The following is a 22695-nucleotide window of genomic DNA, read 5'->3' as shown; positions in this document are numbered from 1 at the left end:
GATTTCAGTTGCTTCTCTGTGTTCATCAGGAAGAAGTCTAAGTCATGCATTATCGCTTGAAAAAAGCCTTCCACCACGATGTCATCAATGAATTCTACATAAATCTTCCAGGCATCCAGAGAAGGAGTGGCTCTGAACAGCTTCCTGTTTTCCTGCAAACAGACAACAATTGACTCTAGGGAGTCAAGAGGACTGGCTTCTAGTTCTAGCTCAGCTGCTTATTTCCTATGAATGTGACGCTGGATGTGTTTTAGGTCTTTGTTTTATACCTTAAAGATGAGGAGCCTGAACAAGATAGTCTTTGAGGATTTTTTTCACCTTTCCAACCCCTAAACTAGCTCCTACAACGGAGCCAGGACTGCTGTGTATAGCTGCCTGCGATGTGTACTGCCCAGCTCCAGGGGTGTAGGTCACATACACTACACAGATGTGAATGCTTCCATGTGGTTGGCGGGCAAGACAGCATCCCTGAAAAGAGCAGTTCTTAGATTTGTTTGAGGACAAAAAACCCTCAAAGAACTTGTTCATCTCTGCCCTGCTTTATCAGGATCCAGACTCACCTCTGTAGTTCTGATTCTTGCCTGTAGCACACACCTTTGAATCCTGGATCACATATCCACGGTAGTGAATAATCACAGAAAGCAGAGAGCATAATCTGCCTTATAATCAGCTCCCATTTTAGTGTTGTCTTTTCTGTGTGCTATAGTAGTTTCTGCCTTGGGCATCTGCCCTCTGGCCTGTATAGACTGTGTAACCTTTGCCACTCAGAAGGTACTTCTGGAATCAACCTTGCTGCTTACCTGACCTTTTCAAATCTCTGTCCCTAGGCCTGCCATGCTGTGCCCAACCTCTAGCAGTCCTTAACCATGTCCATGTCTGGCCCTGTCATGCCCTCATGCCCACTGGCCCATGCATTACTTCACCCACATGCTAGGGAGATGCTGAGGTCAAAGACTTTCATATTGTTGAAGCACAAAGGGGGCCTGGACTTCACCAGGCCAGTGTTTCCCAAGCCAAGTTACTGTTATTCCACAAGCTGCTCATAGGTGGTTGGCACAAAATATCTTTGTGTTTGGAGACAATTGGTTAAACCAGGTTAAATGGACTTTAACATAATAGGTACACTGTGAGTCCCCAAGAATGGCCTAAAACACATAGCTCTTTGCTGACTTGGTGATCTTTAGATATCCCAGAACAGCGTTCTCTGGAGGACCAGTTTGGGAAACCTCATTTACAGGTGAGGCCAGGGCAGGCAAGGTCCAAGGCCACAGAGAGTCAGGGACAGGGCCAGAACCAGAGCATACATCTAGGATGCATTGGGAACTAGTGTATTTCTTGTGTGCATAATATTTGAAGATAGCAATCTTCTTAATGATTTCTCCTTTAAAGAATGACTTTTGAATGTATCTTATAAATGAACTAAATGTTACAAAATCCTGCTTAGATCATTGCCGTCTAGCTTAAGATTCTGCAACCAAGCATTTGAATGTTTCTATGTTGTGCCCCCAAATGTAGCCGCTTTAACAAGCCATTAAAATGGACAACTTTTGTTTTTATACTCACTATTGTCTATACTGATCTATTAATACTTGTCTGTTTGTAGGAAAATAAGAGACTGTTCAGAGCCACTCCTTCTCTGGATGCCTGGAAGATTTATGTAGAATTCATTGATGACATCGTGGTGGAAGGCTTTTTTCAAGCGATAATGCATGATTTAGACTTCTTCCTGATGAACACAGAGAAACAACTGAAATCTGCACCGTTTTTTCAAGCACAAATGATCTTAATGCCCCCGGAGATTCTGTTTAAACCTTCTTTAGAAAGAGAGGCTGGGGATGGCTTCTATGATCTGGTGGAAGAAATGTTGTGCAGTAGTTTCAGAATGTCTGCCCAGATGAAGCGAGTAGCAGCACATCTGGAAATAGTAAATTACCAGGTATGTCCTTTGTAAATGGGTATTACATTTATTGTGAATTATATACATATTAATAGATTAAGAGATTATAAATACGTTTATTGGTAGTATTACTGAATACTGAATGCAGAGAACAGAATACAAAGAAATCAGCACTGAAAAGGAAACATTACTGTAAAAAAATTCAATATATTTACATATATATTAACCAATTTCGCACATCTCTTTAGAGTTACAAATAAATGCCAAGCTAGTTCCAAAACTTTTAATCTGAATATACTACGATTTTGAGTTCTAGTGTTCTCCATTCTAATGTCCACTGTTTTTTGCTGTATTTACACCAAGTATGATTAATTTTGTTTGTATTTAACCTAAAAGCAAGATGCTGTGAGCGGATCCTGAGGCAGCCAGGAAAATCAGGAATTTTAGAACAGCTCTTTAAAACAGGATAAAGCCACATGAAAGAAAATGCCTCATTCCTAGATATATAAATGCAAAAGAGAAAATATTAAGAAGCAATATTTCCGATGAAAAGACAAAGAAGGATATAGTGGGTTGCAACTTCCCAGGATTCAAAAAAAATGTGCTTACTCAACTACCCAGTCATTTGAATGCTGAACACCCATACATATGCATGTATATTAATTACAATTATGATTAATTTTAAAATTAGCTTTTATATTAATGATTCAAAATAAATTGGGGTAATGGGGAGCACAAGGAAAGGAGAAGTTGGGAAAAGCAACACAGTTTTTGATTTTACCAACTATTCTTTTGAAGAATGGCCTTGGATAATGTTAGGTTGCACATAATTGATAGAGCAGGGTTGGCCTTAATAAATGCTTGGTTCTCCCCTCATTTAGAATGATATGGACAACATGCTGGGCCTGGTGGAGGTCAGGCAGGAGATCATGAAGAGAGTGGCAGACGTCATCAACAAAGTCTTGGACTTCAGAAACACCCTGGACACATACGCTTACCTCTGGGTGGATGACCGGACCGAGTTTATGACGCACTTCCTCCTGTATGGCCATACTGTGTCATCTGAGGAGACAGGGCCTCATGCAAATGAAGACATTCCCGGACAGCCACCAACACTCGAGCAATTCAAAGAACAGGCAAGGCAAACCCTCTGCATTTATGTAGTTACTAGCTTTTGATTGAGTCGTTATACAGTGACTATTTTTTTTTCTAATTATAGATTGACATTTATGAGGCTTTGTATGTTCAGATGAGCAAGTTTGATGACTTCAGAGTGTTTGATGGTTGGTTCAAGGTGGACATGAAGCCTTTCAAAGTGAGCTTGCTAAACATTATCAGGAAATGGAGCTGGATGTTTCAGGAGCATCTTTTGAGATTTGTCATTGACAGGTAGTCTTTGGTGCTTTGGTATTTGGAATTATAACTTTTAACACATGACTGCTTCTTAAAATTGAGATATTAATTTTAAGAGCATTAAAACTGCCAGTTCTATAAGAGAGATAACAAGTAATGTTTAATTAGGTAAAGAGTGAGAATTAGATTCAGTCAGAAGTCATACTTCTGAATGTTTTAATGAGCTTAATTTGTGTTTGTGTGTGTGTATACATGTTTTTATAGTCTGAATGAGCTACAAGAATTTATAAAGGAGACAGGTGCTGGACTTCAGAGAGAATTAAGTGAAGGCGATCACGATGGTTTAGTTGACATTATGGGGCATCTTCTGGCTGTAAGAAGCCGACAGAGAGCTACTGATGAACTCTTTGAACCACTAAAAGAAACCATCACACTCTTGGAAACGTATGGCCAGAAGATGCCTGAGCGGGTCTACGCTCAGCTAGAGGTCAGTGAGGTGGTAAAATAACCATGATTACTGTAAACTGAGCATCTCCTGTTCTTCACATGCACTCTCTTATGACACCCTCATAACACCCTATACTGTAGATATTAATGTTTTCATTTTACAGCTTAGGAATCTGAAGCTTAAAGGGACTTCGTAATTTTCTCAAGGTCACACAAGTAGTAAAGCCAGCCCACATGAATCTAGGGGTGTTTCATGCCCACATCCTCCCTCTGCCTGGCTGCACTCCACTGCCTTCGTGTTAGAAGGTATTCAGGTAATAGAGAGCCTCTAAGTTACTTTTTTGGATTCCACTTATATCATCACTTTCACATGTGAAATAAATTCCAGCTCTCTTTCACTTAAATTGCCTGTCAGTTGAGAAGTGTCCTAGTCTTTGGAAACATATCATGGACATGTTAAGAAAGAATAAGTAAAGCCCAATTTGGCTGGAGAAATCACTTTCCTCAACAGGATTTCTGTGTCATCCTCCTCTTTCCGTGTTCTGAAATGACTTGGTGGCTGCTGTGTGCCAAACGATGTACAAAGTCTTTGTAGTTATAACTGAAATCACGAATAAAAATCTCATAATTGAGGCTCTATTCCCATGCCCATATTGAGGTTCTGTAGATGGTTTATATGTTTATGTCATCCACCGGCTTCCAGGGTGGGCTTAGGTTTAACCTTGCAATGTGATCGGTGGACACATTAACTAAAGAGCTTTTATTGAATTCTATCTAGTTCAGTGATTAGAGCGTGGAACTCAAACTTAGATTTGTTTTCTGCTAGTCCGTCTCATCTGCTTGCCTCAGAGCATGCTTCGTCTTCGGTAAAATATCCCTCAAGATCCCTCACTTTTTAAATTTGTCTATACTGTCTCCAGTTCCCCATTTTTTAAAAAATTGAGGTGAAATTCACAGTTCACATAACATAAAAGTAACCATTTCAAAGTGTGTGGCATTTAGTACATTCATGAGGTTGTGTAATCACTGCCTCTCTCTAGTTTCAGAACATTTTCCTCACCCCCAAAGAAACTCCATACCCATTAGTTGTCATGCCCCACTCCTCCCCTACTACCTGCCACCAGTCTGGGGCTACTGCTGGTCCTTTCCTGTCTTTACGGGTTTACTTACTGTAGATACTTCATATAAGTGGAATTATACAATATGTGACCTTTTGCATCTGGCTTCTCTCACCTGGCATGATGATTTTGAGGTTCATGAACGTTGTAGCATGTATCGCTACTTCATTCCTTTTTATGGCTGAATAATGTTCCATTGTGTGTGTGTGTTTGTGTGTGTGTGTATGTATGTATGTGTGTCTATACACACATACACATATACAGTTTGTTTAGCCTTTCACCCATTGAGGAATATTGGGGCTCTTTTCATCTTCTGGCTATTGTGAATAATGTTGCTGTGGACATCGGTGCACAAGTATTTGCTTGAGTACCTGTTTTCAGATCTTTTTGGAAAACACCTAGGAGTGGAATTGCTGGGTCATATGGTAATTCCAAGTTTAACTTTTTGAGGAACCACCAAAATGTTTTTCACAGCAGCTGCTCCATTTTATATTCCTCATTTTGTTTTGTGAGGATGAAGTGCAACAGTGTATTTACAGGTGCTCTCTTGACTACAAAGAATTACTATATATGAATTATTAGATTCTGTTTAAGTATAAAACTGTCTTTAGAACTGAAAATCCAGTTAGACATGGAGTGAGAGATGATGTGGATAGATAGATACATAACAAGAGTGAGAGGTGAAATAGTTAACAGTAGAACACACTATAAATGTCTGTTTTTAGGAAGATTGGGATATTCTTTGAGTCAGACCTTGAACCTTAAAATTTTATGTCATATAGAGAAACCAGTCATAACACAAGTAATTGATGGGGGATTTTGGCCATGGCCTCCAGAATTTGTATTATAAAAGTCTGGCTCACACTTCACTAAAGCTAGATTCCAGTCATTTCCGTTGTCCATTTTTAGGTCTTTAACAAATTTTCCTGATACATATGACACCTTATATACATTGTTCAACAGTAAGCTAATTAGGAGAGTGTAAGTAACGATGCAGACATGTTTGATCAGGTCACTTAGTTCTGACTGTTGTCTTAGTTGTTTATGAAAATGGAGGTGTATGTATTCAATTTCAGTGCTGTGGTCAGGTGGAAGATTTAAAAATCTTTTATGTGTTTCTTAGTTTACATGCTTTCTAATGGACTCTTTATGGTTCCAAGATGAATAAAAGCAAATGTGCTATACTGCCTTTTTTCTATAAAAATAAAAGTTTGGCTCACTAAGGTTTCTGCAGTATTGAGAATATTAGGCTTTTCAGTATTTCAGAAGTGAGCCACACTCTTAGCTCTGTGTGTGTCTTGATGTCGGTAATTCAGGCTGGTCAGGAGGAAAAATAAGATTTACAGGCAGTTCAAGTTGCTCGTGGAGGATAACAATTTCCCAGGTTTGTTCTAATTTAAGCAATTTGTGAGAGTTGCTGTTTCTCCTTCATAATCATTAGCAGTCATACCATTTCCCAAAACTTGCCTGTGCTTGGTTTGATGCTAAAAAAGCCCCTAGGCATGGCTGTGTCCTCACACCCTATCTATATAGTGTGCTCTGAAGCTAGATGACACTTCTAATCTATAGATTTTATCAAGTCCCTTCCCTGTTAAGAAACCTTCATTGACTGCCTCTAGCCTCAGAATCCTGTGCAGTTTCTGTAGAGCCCACACTCTCACCCCATCCTGCATTGGAAATCTTACCTCACGGGATGTTGAGGGGTCTCACCCTCATCTCTGCCTGTGGAAATCCAGTCATTGTTTTGTGCCTCTGATGCAGTGTTTTTGATCCTTGTGTGGATCAATATCAGTTCAACTTTGGAGGTCATCTGATCTTTTGGTTTTCAATGAAAGTTTATTTTTATCCAGTGGAAGCTTCTTTGGAATCCCCAAATATAAAGCAGGTAACAGCAGGTCTAGTGTCGTTGACGAAGGTTAAGGTTAAGGATCCTGAACCCACTGATGTGACCTCTTCAAGTCTTCTCTCCCATGGCCCCGAAGGGACTCCCTGTGACATTTAGGTTCCATGGGGTCAATTGGAAATGCAAAGTGACACTCTGGACAGATGAGGATGCAGAGTTTTGATGAGAAGAAGGATGGAAGAGCAAGGTGAAAAACAAGGAGCTTTAGAGCTCAAGTCTTTTAGTTCCTGGCCTGGTTGGGTATTGCTCTCATGACACCATGTTGCCTCCCAAGCATTTTAATTCCATAACATATAGACCTCCTGATCGAAGTTAATACATTCTGTCATGTAGAATAGTTATTTTGTGTGCCTCTCATTCACTCTGACAGATGATACAACAGTTTCAATCTGAGGAATGTGTTTTATCTTTGTAGCCCTCCTCCACCACTCAGATACGATTTATACTTAGCACAGTGCACTCTTCATAATTGGCAGTTACCAAATCATTCATCAGATATTTATCAGGGTTACAAAATAGTCTTTAGAACCGATTTTTGTGCTTCAGCGACCCAAGTAGAGTCCCATCACCATGGGTGGTTTTGTGTGACAAAACAATTTCAGTGTCCTGGGAGATGACACAGAGAAACAATGCTTTCTTAGTCTGGACACAAGGAATGCTTTTCAACAGCAGTTAAGCACAAGGGCTCTTCAAAGAAAGTAAGTTGCTGTTGTCCTAGTTGCATTGTAGTCAGGGACGGCAGAGTTGAGTTGCTACCTGAACAATTCATGGCTGCTTTTGTCCTCCATCAAGTAGGAATTAACCTTCCCTTCCCTTTGCCTCATCTTACTTCAAAAATCCTAGTCATTTAAAATGAACCCAAATGTTCAAACTCTCCATCCAGACCAAGTAAAAGCACAGATTTGGGAGCCAGAGGAAAACGAAGGATAAGATTGATTCACATTTTCATCTCTGCCCACCAGATTTAGAGCGTCTTTTTTCGCTTGCTAAATTGCTAAACATGGCTCCACTTCTAGTTGTTAGATCAGCAAAGTCATTTTCAGAGCACTTTAATGTTATTCCCTCAATAGTAAAACAGTTTGGAAATTTCTGTTTATTTTGAAAAGGTTTTCATTTATGCTGAGTTAAATCTTATACCAGACGACAGCTCTGGTTTACGCTTGGAAGATGTGACTCCAAAGGTGCCAGTGGGATTCAGCCTGGCTCTAGGCCTTTTAGTCCCTTTAGTCTTTTTGGGGATAAACCCTTTCTCTTAGACAAGAATGAAAGGATGTCATGAGTTAGTGGAAAGAGATTAGAAAAATTTAATCCTTTGGAGTAGATTTGTTTTAGGTATTGAAGTAACTTCCCATTTGCACCTTTGTTTTTGTAGGAATTACCTGAAAGATGGAAAACTACCAAAAAGATCGCAGCAACTGTCAGACATGAAGTCTCACCTCTCCAAAATGCAGAAGTCACTCTTATAAGGAAAAAATGTATTTTGTTTGATGTAAGCTAGCTAACAAGCTTTGTGGTTTTCTGTTTTTTGGGGTTTTTTTTTAAAGAAAGGTTTTATAAGGCTAATTGAAGCTATTTGAGATTCACTTTCAGTTTTTTTTCTTCCTTGATCAGGAGAAGCAGGCGGAGTTCAGAAAGCGATTCAGACTCTATGCTCCTCTTCGTTTTAATGCAGAAAATCCATATAGAGTACTTGATAAGGTAATGCTGATCTCAATTATCTTGTGTGTTATAATAGCTATTTCAAAAAATAAATTTGGACACGGAGGTACTGCTATATTTTGCCTTAGTTTTGCAATTAGTTATGGGTTGAGAATTAACTATTTAAAACCCAGTTACAAACAATTTTCCCCAAGTAAAATATATTGTGATTTAAATCATGTCATCATCAAAGTACTCATACTAGTGAAACTAACAAATACTATTATTTTTTATTTTATTTTATTTTACTTTTTTTTTTTAATTGGAGTAAAATTGGTTTACAATGTTGTGTTAGTTTCTGCTGAACAATGAAGTGAATCAGCTATATGTATACCTGTATTCCCTCCCTCTTGGACCTCCCTCCCACCCTCCCCCCGTCCCACCCATCTAGGTTATCACAGAGCACCAAGCTGAGCTCCCTGTGCTATACAGCAGGTTCCCACTAGCTATCTATTTTACACATGGTAGTGTATTTATGTCAAACCTAATCTCCCAGTTCATCCCACCCTCCCCTTCCCCGCCGTGTCCACATGTCCGGTCTCTACATCTATGTCTCTATTTCTACCCTACAAATAGATTCATCTGTACCATTTTTCTAGATTCCACATATATGATATGCGTTGATATACGATATTTGTTTTTCTCTTGACATATAAACACTTTATACGTCAAGAACTTTATTAAACATATTATTTACATTATTTCTTTCAGTTCTTGCAATATCTCTCTGATACAGCTTCTATTCACCTTTTTTTTAGATAAAGAAACAATCATGTGTAATTGAGTAACTTGTTGGAGATAACAGTTAGTGACGGAATCAGTATTAAAATTCTAGCTGTCTACTTTTTTTTTAATGAGGAATATTAACCATTAGACTATTTCCCATGTGATACTTTGTTAGTAACTCTTAATCCTAGTCAGGAAAGCCCGTAACTTTTTCTTTTTTTTCCTCTGATTTATGTTTACTGCCTCATCCTATACTTTCTCCTTAGGCCTGATTCCGTGTCCTCTCCCCGACCCCCGACTACACATTGTATGTGCCCCCATGCCCACTCCCCAAGTATGTGTTATATGGTTTTCTGGAGGTGGCTAGTGTTTCAGGGAGTTTCAAATGAATGCCCATAACTTATTCTTAATTCTGGATACAAATATTATTGAGTCATTTAATCCTAGGTTATAATGAACTACTTTATTATAATTGACTATAAGAATGACTATAATAGGCAAATAATCTGAAAATGGTGACTAATTCATGAGGATTGAAAAAATGTTTTAAACGTTTATTGGAAAAATAATATCTTTGTTTCTGTAAGAATTCTTAACCTAGCAGCCAAAATGAGAAAGTGACTTTGAAGTTTGCATTGGGGGCTGGGAATTTTTCTGAGTTCATCTAGGCTGCCATCCTGATTTGACTTCATGCTGGAGATAGCCTTTCCTCCTTAGACTGCTGTAAAACTTGGAACTGACAGTTTTTACTTCTCTTTCCAAATTTTGGATTGAATTTAGTTTTAACTGCTTTCAGCCATTCAGAAAACACCATTCAATAGCATGAGGTCTTCTCTTTCACTTGGCTAAAGAAAAGTGGTTAATATATTCACTGAAAAGGGAGTTGGTTAGAGTATGCGAAAAGAGTTGTTTTTTTAAAAAAGATTATATCTAAACTGCAGGTGGTCTGAACAGATTGTGGATATGGAGACATTTTTACTTGACTAACCAATGTGCTGTGTGTAAACATTTACTGCAGTTATCATTTATTGACTCCTACCATTTGCATGCTATACTATAACACCATATAGTTACATATTTAAAAGGCAGATATTTATCATACCTACAAAATGTGTTGAGGATGTTTTGAGTATAGCAGGACTCGGTTACCTTTATCTTGAAGTCATTTTCTTGTGTGTTTGTTCAGCAAGCATATCTAGTGTTTAACTAGATTCAGCCAAAGTCATGTATATGTTTGTTCTGGGCTGGTATGGTAGGTCCTAGTACTCAAGGCACCTCACTCCAAAAGATGGAAACCATTGACCCTCCAGGAACAGGGGAGTGGTGTAGTAAATCTCTCCTTTTATAACTGATACCTTGGTAAATTTATATTATGTGCTATTGTTTCTTCATAGCCAAAGATACAGTGAACAGTTGAATTAAAATAACTGGATCTGTATTTCTAGGAATAATTGAATTAGTATAACTAATAGGAAAAATAATTAAAAATAAATAAAAGGGCTGTTGGCTCTGGGGAGTATGGTTGACTAGACATTTTGAAAATCCATCTTGTAAAACAGATGCTGAAACATGTTCACAAATATGTGACTTTAAATCTATTGCTGAACTCCCAAGAAAGCAAGAGGCAGGGAAATAGAGTTGCTGAAACCAGGATGGAAAGCAGTGGGAAACATAAAAGCCTGTGCTGCTGTAGGGGCAAATCAAAGTACCAGAACTCTAGAACTTTGTGATTAACCCTTTCAGGGCAAACTAGGAGATGCTTTTAAGAGGTTACACGCTTAGTGAAAGGGTGGGCTGGGAAAAATCTGCAGCCTGCACTGGGAGCCTATGAGATGACCCATCAGACCTTGCTCTGAATAGGACAAAAAAAATAGAAAAGGATCCTCTGGGAATTGGTAAACATAGGCCTGTTCTCCCAAGGGTTATGGTGTAATTTTATACTACCCCTATGGTTAAGGAATTTCCAGGCTAGGAAACTGATATGGTTACAAGTAGCTCTTCTTAGCACCTGGTAGAAGCAAATCCAAATCTTCTCTGGGTAGAAGAGAATAAGGTGCTCTTATTCTAATCTCTTCAGGGGTCCAACAGATTAAATTCAGTTAAATTTGAGTTTACAATAAAACGAACACACCATCATGCATAAGGGCCAACAGAAAGAGCAAACCACAGATACAGACCCATATGAAATGTCAGATATTAGAAGACATTTATTGGGACTTCCCTGGTGGTCCAGTGGTTAGGATGCCATGCTTCCACTGCACAGGGCATGGGTTTGATCCCTGGTCAGGGAACTAAGATCCCGCATGTGGCACAGCCAAAAAAAAAAAAAAGAAGAAGAAGAAGTCATGTATTCAGGAAATAAAAGATAACATTGAAAAAAATGAGCAAGTTCTCAGTTTTGAGACTACCAAAAATGATCAACTGAGTTTGAAAAAGGGCCAGAAACTTATGGAAATGAAAAATAAAAGATACAACTCAGCAGGGGTTAAAGAACTAACTGAAAAGAGGATTAGTGAAATGCAAATGACATTGGAAGAACTCACTTAGAAGGCAGCACATAGGTGAAAGGAGATGCAAAATACAAAAGAGATTAAGAGACACAGAGTAAGAAGTTCTAATGATGTCTAACTCTTTTACTCAGACTTCCTGGAAGAGAGAATACACAGAATATTAGACAAGCAATAGAGATGTAGTAGCTGAGATTTTTCTAGAACTGGTCAAAGCATGAATCAATAGATTGAGGAAATTCACTGACCGGCAACCAGGATAAATACAAAGTCAACATCTAGACACATCACAATGAACTACAGAATACCAAAGGCAAAGAGAAGACCTTTAAAGCAACCAGATAGAAAAGACAGATTACCTGTTAGAAATGATGACTGGGCTAAGAGCATATTTGTCATCAGCAACAATGGAAGCCAAAAGGTAGTGGATGATTTTTTCCCAATTCTCCTGTGTAAAATTATATTTCAATAACAAGAATATATTTCAGATAAACAAAAATAGTGCATTAACCACCAACAAATCATCACTGAAATAAGTTCCAGTGTGTATATTTCAAGAAAAGAGAGGACAAACAAAGCCAAATTTGATTGTCAATATGATTAGAAAAGACTAGTTATATTGACAAATCTCTGTTGGAAAATCAACAATCTTAGGAATAAATAGGGAATGATAGTACAGAAAGAGCAGAAATTCAAAAGATCATAGAATACAATCAATAAGAAATGTAGGAGGGAGGGGCAAGATGGCGGAAGAGTAAGACGCGGAGATCACCTTCCTCCCCACAGATACATGAGAAATACATCTACACGTGGAACTGCTCCTACAGAACACCCACTGAACGCTGGCAGAAGACGTCAGACCTCCCAAAAGGCAAGAAAATCCCCACGTACTTGGGTAGGGCAAAAGAAAAAAGAAATAACAGAGACAAAAGAATAGGGACGGGACCTGCACCAGTGGGAGGGAGCTGTGAAGGAGGAAAGGTTTCCACACACTAGGAAGCCCCTTCGTGGGCAGAGACTGCGGGTAGCAGAGGGGGGAAGCTTCGGAGCCACGGAGGAGAGCGCAGCCACATTGGTGCGGAGGGCAAAGCGGAGAGATTCCCGCACAGAGGAGCGGGGCCGACCAGCACTCACCAGCCCGAGAGGCTTGTCTGCTCAGCCGCCTGGGCGGGCAGGGCCTGGGAGCTGGGGCTCGGGCTTCGGTGCTAGCCGGGAGGGAGTCCGGGAAAAAGACTGCAGCTGCCAAAGAGGCAAGAGACTTTTTCTTGCCTCTTTGTTTCGCGGCGCGCAATGAGAGGGGATTCAGAGCGCCGCCTAAACGAGCTCCAGAGACGGGCGCGAGCCGCGGCTATCAGCGCGGATCCCACAGCAACAGGGACGCAGAGGGAAAAACGGAGAGATTCCCGCACAGAGGCTCGGCGCCGAGCAGCACTCACCAGCCCGAGAGGCTTGTCTGCTCACCCACCGGGGCGGGCGGGGGCTGGGAGCTGAGGCGCGGGCTTCGGTCGGATCCCAGGGAGAGGACTGGGGTTGGCTGCGTGAACACAGCCTGAAGGGTCTAGCGCACCACAACTAGCCGGGAGGGTGCACGAGAAAAAGTCTGCAGCTGCCGAAGAGGCAGGAGACTTTTTCTTGCCTCTTTGTTTCGCGGCGTGCAAGGAGAGGGGATTCAGAGCGCCACTTAAACGAACTCCAGAGACGGGCGCGAGCCGCGGCTATCAGCGCGGACCCCAGAGACGGGCATGAGACGCTAAGGCTGCTGCTGCCGCCACCAAACAGCCTGTGGGCGAGCACAGGTCACTCTCCACACCGCCCCTCCCGGGAGCCTGTGCAGCCCGCCACCGCCAGGGTCCCGTGATCCGGGGACAACTTCCCCGGGAGAGCGCACGGCGCGCCTCAGGCTGCTGCAACGTCACGCCGGCTTCTGCCGCCGCAGGCTCGCCCCGCCTCCTCCGTACCGCTCCCTCCCCCCGGCCTGACTGAGCCAGAGCCCCCGAATCAGCTGCTCCTTTAACCCCGTTCTGTCTGGGCGGGGAACAGACGCCCTCAGGGGACCTACATGCGGAGGCGGGTCCAAATCCAAAGCTGAACCCCGGGAGCTGTACGAACAAAGAAGAGAAAGGGAAATCTCTCCCAGCAGCCTCAGAAGCAGAGGATTAAAGCTCCACAAACAACTTGATGTGCCTGCATCTGTTGAATACCTGAATAGACAACGAATCATCCCAAATTTAGGAGGTGGACTTTGGGAGCAGGATATATTAACTTTTCCCCTTTTCCTTTTTTTTGTGAGTGTAGATGTGTATGCTTCTGGGTGAGATTTTGTCTGTACAGCTTTGCTCTCACCGTTAGTCCTAGGGTTAGGTCCGTCCGTTTTTTTTTTTTTTTTGGCTTAAAAATTTTTTTTTTCCCTAATAAATGTTTTCTTAATAATTTTTTCCTTATTTTCTATTTTTAAAAAAAAATTTTTAATAAGTTTTTTCATATTTTTTATTTTAAAAAATTAAAAAATTTTTTTTCTTAATAAATTTTTTCTAAATAATTTTTTTCTTATTTTTAGTATAAAAAATTAATAAATCTATTTTTAAAAATTAAAAAAAATTTTTTTTCTTAATAAATTTACTCTTAATAATTTTTTTTCTTATTTTTTATTATAATTGTTTTATTTTATTTTATTTTATCCTCTTTTTTTCTTTCTTTCCATTTTTTCTCCCTTTTATTCTGAGCCGTGTGGATGAAAGGCTCTTGGTGCTCCAGCCAGGCATCAGGGCTGTGCCTCTGAGGTGGGAGAGCCAACTTCAGGACACTGGTCCACAAGAGACCTCCCAGCTCCACGTAATACCAAACGGCGAAAATCTCTCACAGATCTCCATCTCAACATCAAGACCCAGCTTCACTCAACGACCAGCAAGCTACAGTGCTGGACACCCTATGCCAAACAACTAGCAAGAGAGGAACACAGCCCCATCCATTAACAGAGAGGCTGCCTAAAATCATAATAAGGCCACAGACACCCCAAAACACACCACCAGACGTGGACGAACCCACCAGAAAGACAACATCCAGCCTCATCCACCAGAACACAGGCACTAGTTCCCTCCACCAGGAAACCTACACAACCCACTGAACCAACCTTAGCCACTGGGGACAGATACCAAAAACAACGGGAACTACGAACCTGCAGCCTGTGAAAAGGAGACCCCAAACACAGTAAGATAAGCAAAATGAGAAGACAGAAAAACACACAGCAGATGAAGGAGCAGGGTCAAAACACACCAGACCTAACAAATGAAGAGGAAATAGGTAGTCTACCTGAAAAAGAATTCAGAATAATGATAGTAAGGATGATCCAAAGTCTTGGAAATAGAATAGACAAAATGCAAGAAACATTTAACAAGGACGTAGAAGAACTAAAGAGGAACCAAGAAACGATGACAAGCACAATAAATGAAATTAAAAATACTCTAGATGGGATCAATAGCAGAATAACTGAGGCAGAAGAACGGATAAGTGACCTGGAAGATAAAATGGTGGAAATAACTACTGCAGAGCAGAATAAAGAAAAAAGAATGAAAAGAACTGAGGACAGTCTCAGAGACCTCTGGGACAACATTAAACGCACCAACATTCGAATCATAGGGGTCCCAGAAGAAGAAGAGAAAAAGAAAGGGACTGAGAAAATATTTGAAGAGATTATAGTTGAAAACTTCCCTAATATGGGAAAGGAAATAGTTAATCAAGTCCTGGAAGCACAGAGAGTCCCATACAGGATAAATCCAAGGAGAAACACACCAAGACACATATTAATCAAACTATCAAAAATTAAATATAAAGAAAACATATTAAAAGCAGCAAGGGAAAAACAACAGATAACACACAAGGGCATCCCCATAAGGTTAACAGCTGATCTTTCAGCAGAAACGCTGCAAGCCAGAAGGGAGTGGCAGGATATACTTAAAGTGATGAAGGAGAAAAACCTACAACCAAGATTACTCTACCCAGCAAGGATCTCATTCAGATTTGATGGAGAAATTAAAACCTTTACAGACAAGCAAAAGCTGAGAGAGTTCAGCACCACCAAACCAGCTTTACAACAAATGCTAAAGGAACTGCTCTAGGCAAGAAACACAAGAGAAGGAAAACACCTACAATAACAAACCCAAAACATTTAAGAAAATGGGAATAGGAACATACATATCGATAATTACCTTAAATGTAAATGGATTAAATGCTCCCACCAAAAGACACAGACTGGCTGAATGGATACAAAAACAAGACCCATATATATGCTGTCTACAAGAGACCCACTTCAGACCTAGAGACACATACAGACTGAAAGTGAGGGGATGGAAAAAGATATTCCATGCAAATGGAAATCAAAAGAAAGCTGGAGTAGCAATTCTCATATCAGACAAAATAGACTTTAAAATAAAGACAATTACAAGAGACAAAGACGGACACTATATAATGATCAAGGGATCGATCCAAGAGGAAGGTATAACAATTGTAAATATTTATGCACCCAACATAGGAGCACCTCAATACATAAGGCAAATACTAACAGCCATAAAAGGGGAAATCGACAGTAACACAATCATAGTAGGGGACTTTAACACCCCACTTTCACCAATGGACAGATCATCCAAAATGAAAATAAATAAGGAAACACAAGCTTTAAATGATACATTAAACAAGATGGACTTAATTGATATTTATAGGACATTCCACCCAAAAACAACAGAATACACATTTTTCTCAAGTGCTCATGGAACATTCTCCAGGATAGATCATATCTTGGATCACAAATCAAGCCTTGGTAAATTTAAAAAAATTGAAATCGTATCAAGTATCTTTTCCGACCACAATGCTATGAGACTAGATATCAATTACAGGAAAAGATCTGTAAAAAATACAAACACATGGAGGCTACACAATACACTACTTAATAACGAAGTGATCACTGAAGAAATCAAAGGGGAAATCAAAAAATACCTAGAAACAAATGACAATGGAGACACGACGATCCAAAACCTATGGGATGCAGCAAAAGCAGTTCTAAGAGGGAAGTTTATAGCAATACAAGCCTACATCAAGAAACAGGAAACATCTCGAATAAACAACCTAACCTTGCACCTAAAGCAATTAGAGAAAGAAGAACAAAAAAACCCCAAAGCTAGCAGAAGGAAAGAAATCATAAAGATCAGATCAGAAATAAATGAAAAAGAAATGAAGGAAACAATAGCAAAAATCAATGAAACTAAAAGCTGGTTCTTTGAGAAGATAAACAAAATTGATAAACCATTAGCCAGACTCATCAAGAGAAAAAAGGAGAAGACTCAAATTAATAGAATTAGAAATGAAAAAGGAGAAGTAACCACTGACACTGCAGAAATACAAACGATCATAAGAGATTACTACAAGCAACTCTATGCTAATAAAATGGACAACCTGGAAGAAATGGACAGATTCTTAGAAATGCGCAACCTGCCGAGACTGAACCAGGAAGAAATAGAAAATATGAACAGACCAATCACAAGCACTGAAATTGAAACTGTGATTAAAAATCTTCCAACACACAAAAGCCCAGGACCAGATGGCTTCACAGGCGAATTCTATCAAACATTTAGAGAAGAGCTAACACCTATCCTTCTCAAACTCTTCCAAAATATTGCAGAGGGAGGAACACTCCCCAACTCATTCTACGAGGCCACCATCACCCTGATACCAAAACCAGGCAAAGATGTCACAAAGAAAGAAAACTACAGGCCAATATCACTGATGAACATAGATGCAAAAATCCTCAACAAAATACTAGCAAACAGAATCCAACAGCACATTAAAAGGATCATACACCATGATCAAGTGGGGTTTATTCCAGGAATGCAAGGATTCTTCAATATACGCAAATCAATCAACGTGATACATCATATTAACAAATTGAAGGAGAAAAACCATATGATCATCTCAATAGATGCAGAGAAAGCTTTCGACAAAATTCAACACCCATTTATGATAAAAGTCCTGCAGAAAGTAGGCATAGAGGGAACTTTCCTCAACATAATAAAGGCCGTATATGACAAACCCACAGCCAACATTGTCCTCAATGGTGAAAAACTGAAACCATTTCCACTAAGATCAGGAACAAGACAAGGTTGCCCACTCTCACCACTATTATTCAACATAGTTTTGGAAGTGTTAGCCACAGCAATCAGAGACGAAAAAGAAATAAAAGGAATCCAAATCGGAAAAGAAGAAGTAAAGCTGTCACTGTTTGCAGATGACATGATACTATACATAGAGAATCCAAAAGATGCTACCAGAAAACTACTAGAGCTAATCAATGAATTTGGTAAAGTAGCAGGATACAAAATTAATGCACAGAAATCTCTTGCATTCCTGTATACTAATGATGAAAAATCTGAAAGTGAAATTAAGAAAACACTCCCGTTTACCATTGCAACAAAAAGAATAAAATACCTAGGAATAAACCTACCTAAGGAGACAAAAGACCTGTATGCAGAAAATTATAGGACACTGATGAAAGAAATTAAAGATGATACAAATAGATGGAGAGATATACCATGTTCTTGGATTGGAAGAATAAACATTGTGAAAATGACTCTGCTACACAAAGCAATCTACAGATTCAATGCAATCCCTATCAAACTACCACTGGCATTTTTCACAGAACTAGAACAAAAAATTTCACAATTTGTATGGAAACACAAAAGACCCCGAATAGCCAAAGCAATCTTGAGAACGAAAAATGGAGCTGGAGGAATCAGGCTCCCTGACTTCAGACTATATTACAAAGCTACAGTAATCAAGACAGTTTGGTACTGGCACAAAAACAGAAATATAGATCAATGGAACAGGATAGAAAGCCCAGAGATAAGCCCACGCACATATGGTCACCTTATCTTCGATAAAGGAGGCAAGCATATGCAGTGGAGAAAAGACAGCCTCTTCAATAAGTGGTGCTGGGAAAATTGGACAGGTACATGTAAAAGTATGAAATTAGAACACTCCCTAACACCATACACAAAAATAAACTCAAAATGGATTAAAGACCTAAGTGTAAGGCCAGACACTATCAAACTCTTAGAGGAAAACATAGGCAGAACACTGTATGACATAAGTCACAGCAAGATCCTTTTTGACCCAGGTCCTAGAGAAATGGAAATAAAAACACAAATAAACAAATGGGACCTAATGAAACTTAAAAGCTTTTGCACAGCAAAGGAAACCATAAACAAGACCAAAAGACAACCCTCAGAATGGGAGAAAATATTTGCAAATGAATCAACGGACAAAGGATTAATCTCCAAGATTTACAAGCAGCTCATGCAGCTCAATAACAAAAAAACAAACAACCCAATCCAAAAATGGGCAGAAGACCTAAATGGACATTTCTCCAAAGAAGAGATACAGATTGCCAACAGACACATGAAAGAATGCTCAACATCATTAATCATTAGAGAAATGCAAATCAAAACTACAATGAGGTATCATCTCACACCGGTCAGAATGGCCATCATCAAAAAATCTAGAAACAATAAATGCTGGAGAGGGTGTGGAGAAAAGGGAACACTCTTGCACTGTTGGTGGGAATGTAAATTGATACAGCCACTATGGAGAACAGTATGGAGGTTCCTTAAAAAACTAAAAATAGAACTACCATATGACCCAGCAATCCCACTACTGGGCATATACCCTGAGAAAACCATAATTCAGAAAGAGTCATGTACCAAAATATTCATTGCAGCTCTGTTTACAATAGCCAGGACATGGAAGCAACCTAGGTGTCCATCATCGGATGAATGGATAAAGAAGATGTGGCACATATATACAATGGAATATTACTCAGCCATAAAAAGAAATGAAATGGAGGTGTTTGTAATGAGGTGGATGGAGTTAGAGTCTGTCATACAGAGTGAAGTAAGTCAGAAAGAGAAAAACAAATACAGTATGCTAACACATATATATGGAATCTAAGGGAAAAAAAAAAAAAAAAAAGAGATCATGAAGAACCTAGTGGCAAGATGGGAATAAAGACACAGACCTACTAGAGAATGGACTTGAGGATATGGGGCGGGGGAGGGGTGAGATGTGACAGGGTGAGAGAGTGTCATGGACATATATACACTACCAAATGTAAAATAGATAACTAGTGGGAAGCAGCCGCATAGCACAGGGAGATCAGCTCGGTGCTTTGTGACCACCTAGAGGGGTGGGATAGGGAGGGTGGGAGGGAGGGAGATGCAAGAGGGAAGAGATATGGCAACATATGTATATGTGTAACTGATTCACTTTGTTGTAAAGCAGAAGCTAGCACACCATTGTAAAGCAATTATACTTCAATAAAGATGTTTAAAAAAAAAAAAATAAGAAATGTAAAATTTAAGCAAAATGGATACATTTCTGGAAAAATATAATTTACTAAAAGTATCTCAAGAAGTAACACAGGGACTTCCCTGGTGGCGCAGTGGTTAAGAATCTGCTTGCCAATGCAAGGGACACGGGTTCGGGTTCGAGCCCTGGTCCGGGAAGATCTCACATGCCGCGGAGCGACTAACCCCGTGCGCCACAAGTACGGAGCCTGTGCTCTAGAGCCTGCAAGCCACAGCTACTGAGCCTGCACGCCTAGAGCTGGTGCTCTACAACAAGAGAAGCCACCACAATGAGAAGCCCGCGCACCTCAACGAAAAGTAACCCCCGCTCGCTGCAACTAGAGAAAGCCTGCGCACAGCAACGAAGACCCAATGCAGCCAAAAATAAATTAATTAATTAAAAAGAACACAGCTGAATAGTCCTATAACTATGAAAAATTAACCAGTAGGAAAATAAAAAGATAAACCATTAATTTAAAACAGAGAGAACAGCAGGCCCTGATAGCATTACAGGTTAATTCCAAGAAGCTTTCAAGAAACAGATCTCATTCATATGATTCCAGAGGCCGGAAGAAGAATGAACACTCTAAAATTACTCTGTGAAGCATGTCTTATTTTTGTGAAAGGACAGTATGAGAAAGGAAAAATGATAAGCCATTCTTTTTCTTTTTTTCTTTTTATAAATTTATTTATTTATTTTTGGTTGCATTGGGTCTTCATTGCTGCACGCAGGCTTTATCTCTAGTTGCTGCGAGCGGGGGCTACTCTTCCTTGCTGTGCGCTGGCTTCTCATTGCAGTGGCTTCTCTTGTTGCAGAGCACGGGCTCCAGGCATGCGGGCTCAGTAGTCATGGCTCACGGGCTCTAGAGCGCAGGCTCAGTAATTGTGGCTCACGGGCTTAGTCGCTCCGCGGCATGTGGGATCCTCCTGCACCAGCGATCGAACCCATGTTTCCTGCATTGGCAGGTGGATTCTCAACACTGCACCACCAGCGAAGTCCTGATAAGCCACTCTTTTTGGTACACATAGATGCAAACTAACCAAACAAAATGTAATCAAATAATCCAATTTATAAATAGGTGGGGTTCATTCCAGGGAAATGTTTAACATTAGAAAATGAATATAATTCATCATATTAACAGATTAAGAGAAAAGTCATATAACCATCTTAAGAAATGCCAAAAGATCTTTAGGTATCATTCAACATTCATTCATGATAGAAACTCTCGGAAGACATTTTTAACCCATTAAAGGATAACGAAACTATATATAAAACATTTATACCAGGGGGCATAAAAATCCTAGTAGCATTAGTGCTAATGGTGAAATACAGGAAAATCCTACATAACCATCAGCAGTAGAATAAATTAATTGTAGTTTATTCATACTAGGTAGTACTATAAAGTAGTAGAAATGAATGACCTTCATACATACTCTTCATGAATATGTAGATGTACCTCAAAAATAAATATTGAAATGTCTTAATATGTAGCATAAAACTTCATATAAATTTTAAGACATAAATTTTAACAGTTTAGCATTTAGCAGTACAAACATGTAGTGAAAATATTATAAAATCAGTAATAGTCAATAAAAATTTAGTGATTATATTTGTAGTGGGAAGGAGAGGGATAAAATTAAGAAAGTCATTAAAAGTTATTAGTAACATAGTATTTCCTAAGCTGGATGGTGTGTATGCTCACAGCCACACCCTTTTATGTGTATGGAATTTTTCTAATAACATTAGTAAAACTAAGAGAATTGCAGTTAATGTTTATAAAAGTATAACATGTAAAATGAAACATATAGCTTGTATCATGAAAGAATGTTAGAGTGCTAATATCCTAATTTACATAGTAGGAAATTAAGAGAGTTGAAAGTGGATAAATGATTAACCGTGGGTATTTAAAGTTAAAAAGAAACTCAAAAAAACTAAAGTAATAGAAATTTGGGGTATTGAGAGGACGTTGGGAGAAAATGTAAAGTGGAAAAACAAAGTTAAATCCTTTGTTTGCAAAGCCAGTTAAGTTTGTAATGTCTAAACTTGATAAATCAAGAAGCAGCAACTAGTGTACAGAGCTGAGAGTTCGAGAAACCGCCCCCAGAATAACTGGAGAGAGTGCCTGTGTTTCCAGCTTTTCCTGCATTGCAAGCTCTTCTGTACTCCTTACACCTGACCATATTAATACACTACTATGTTAATAAAAACTAAAAATAAGAGTTGGTTTATCAAGAAAGAAAAAGATAAGTCAGCTTATATTTGGTGTAAAACATAAACTGTTGTATATCGATGGGATGGTTAGGGGAGGGAGCCTTGGTAAATATAATCATATGGTGAAATTTCTCATACTGTACTATGTTCTGTGTATTGATAATCTCTAGGGTATTTTTTAAATCTGAAAGTTCTTTTTTTTAAAGAAGTGATTTATTCTTAAGTGGAAGTTTCTAGCACCTTGTCTTTTGCTCCCCAGCAAAGTCGTCCCCAGCTGTATGATGAAAATCAAGAGGAAAATTTGTATTCATAGCAATTTGATACCAGAGCAGATTTTGCTGAAATAATGTATAGGGAGGGTATTGATAACATTACTGTATTTACTGATAGTCTACTCTAACTTTTTTGAGTAGTTGTGAGTTTGCTCATCTAAAGCCCCCATTTTAC

General features: G+C 39.3%; 1 protein-coding gene across 1 annotated transcript in view; it reads left to right on the top strand.

Annotated features, from left to right (window-relative positions):
* The window catches only part of DNAH11 (dynein axonemal heavy chain 11), a 335383-nt gene that overhangs the window by 66277 nt on the left and 246411 nt on the right, over window positions 1-22695 (top strand). The window contains 6 exon segments of the mRNA XM_061198505.1: window positions 1604-1936; window positions 2779-3033; window positions 3117-3286; window positions 3515-3737; window positions 8091-8207; window positions 8330-8416. Of these exon segments, the coding sequence (XP_061054488.1) occupies window positions 1604-1936; window positions 2779-3033; window positions 3117-3286; window positions 3515-3737; window positions 8091-8207; window positions 8330-8416 (1185 nt within the window).

The sequence above is a fragment of the Eubalaena glacialis genome, chromosome 8, assembly GCF_028564815.1.
Source record: "Eubalaena glacialis isolate mEubGla1 chromosome 8, mEubGla1.1.hap2.+ XY, whole genome shotgun sequence".
Classification (NCBI taxonomy): domain Eukaryota; kingdom Metazoa; phylum Chordata; class Mammalia; order Artiodactyla; family Balaenidae; genus Eubalaena; species Eubalaena glacialis.
This window is presented reverse-complemented; position numbering and strand designations above follow the sequence as displayed.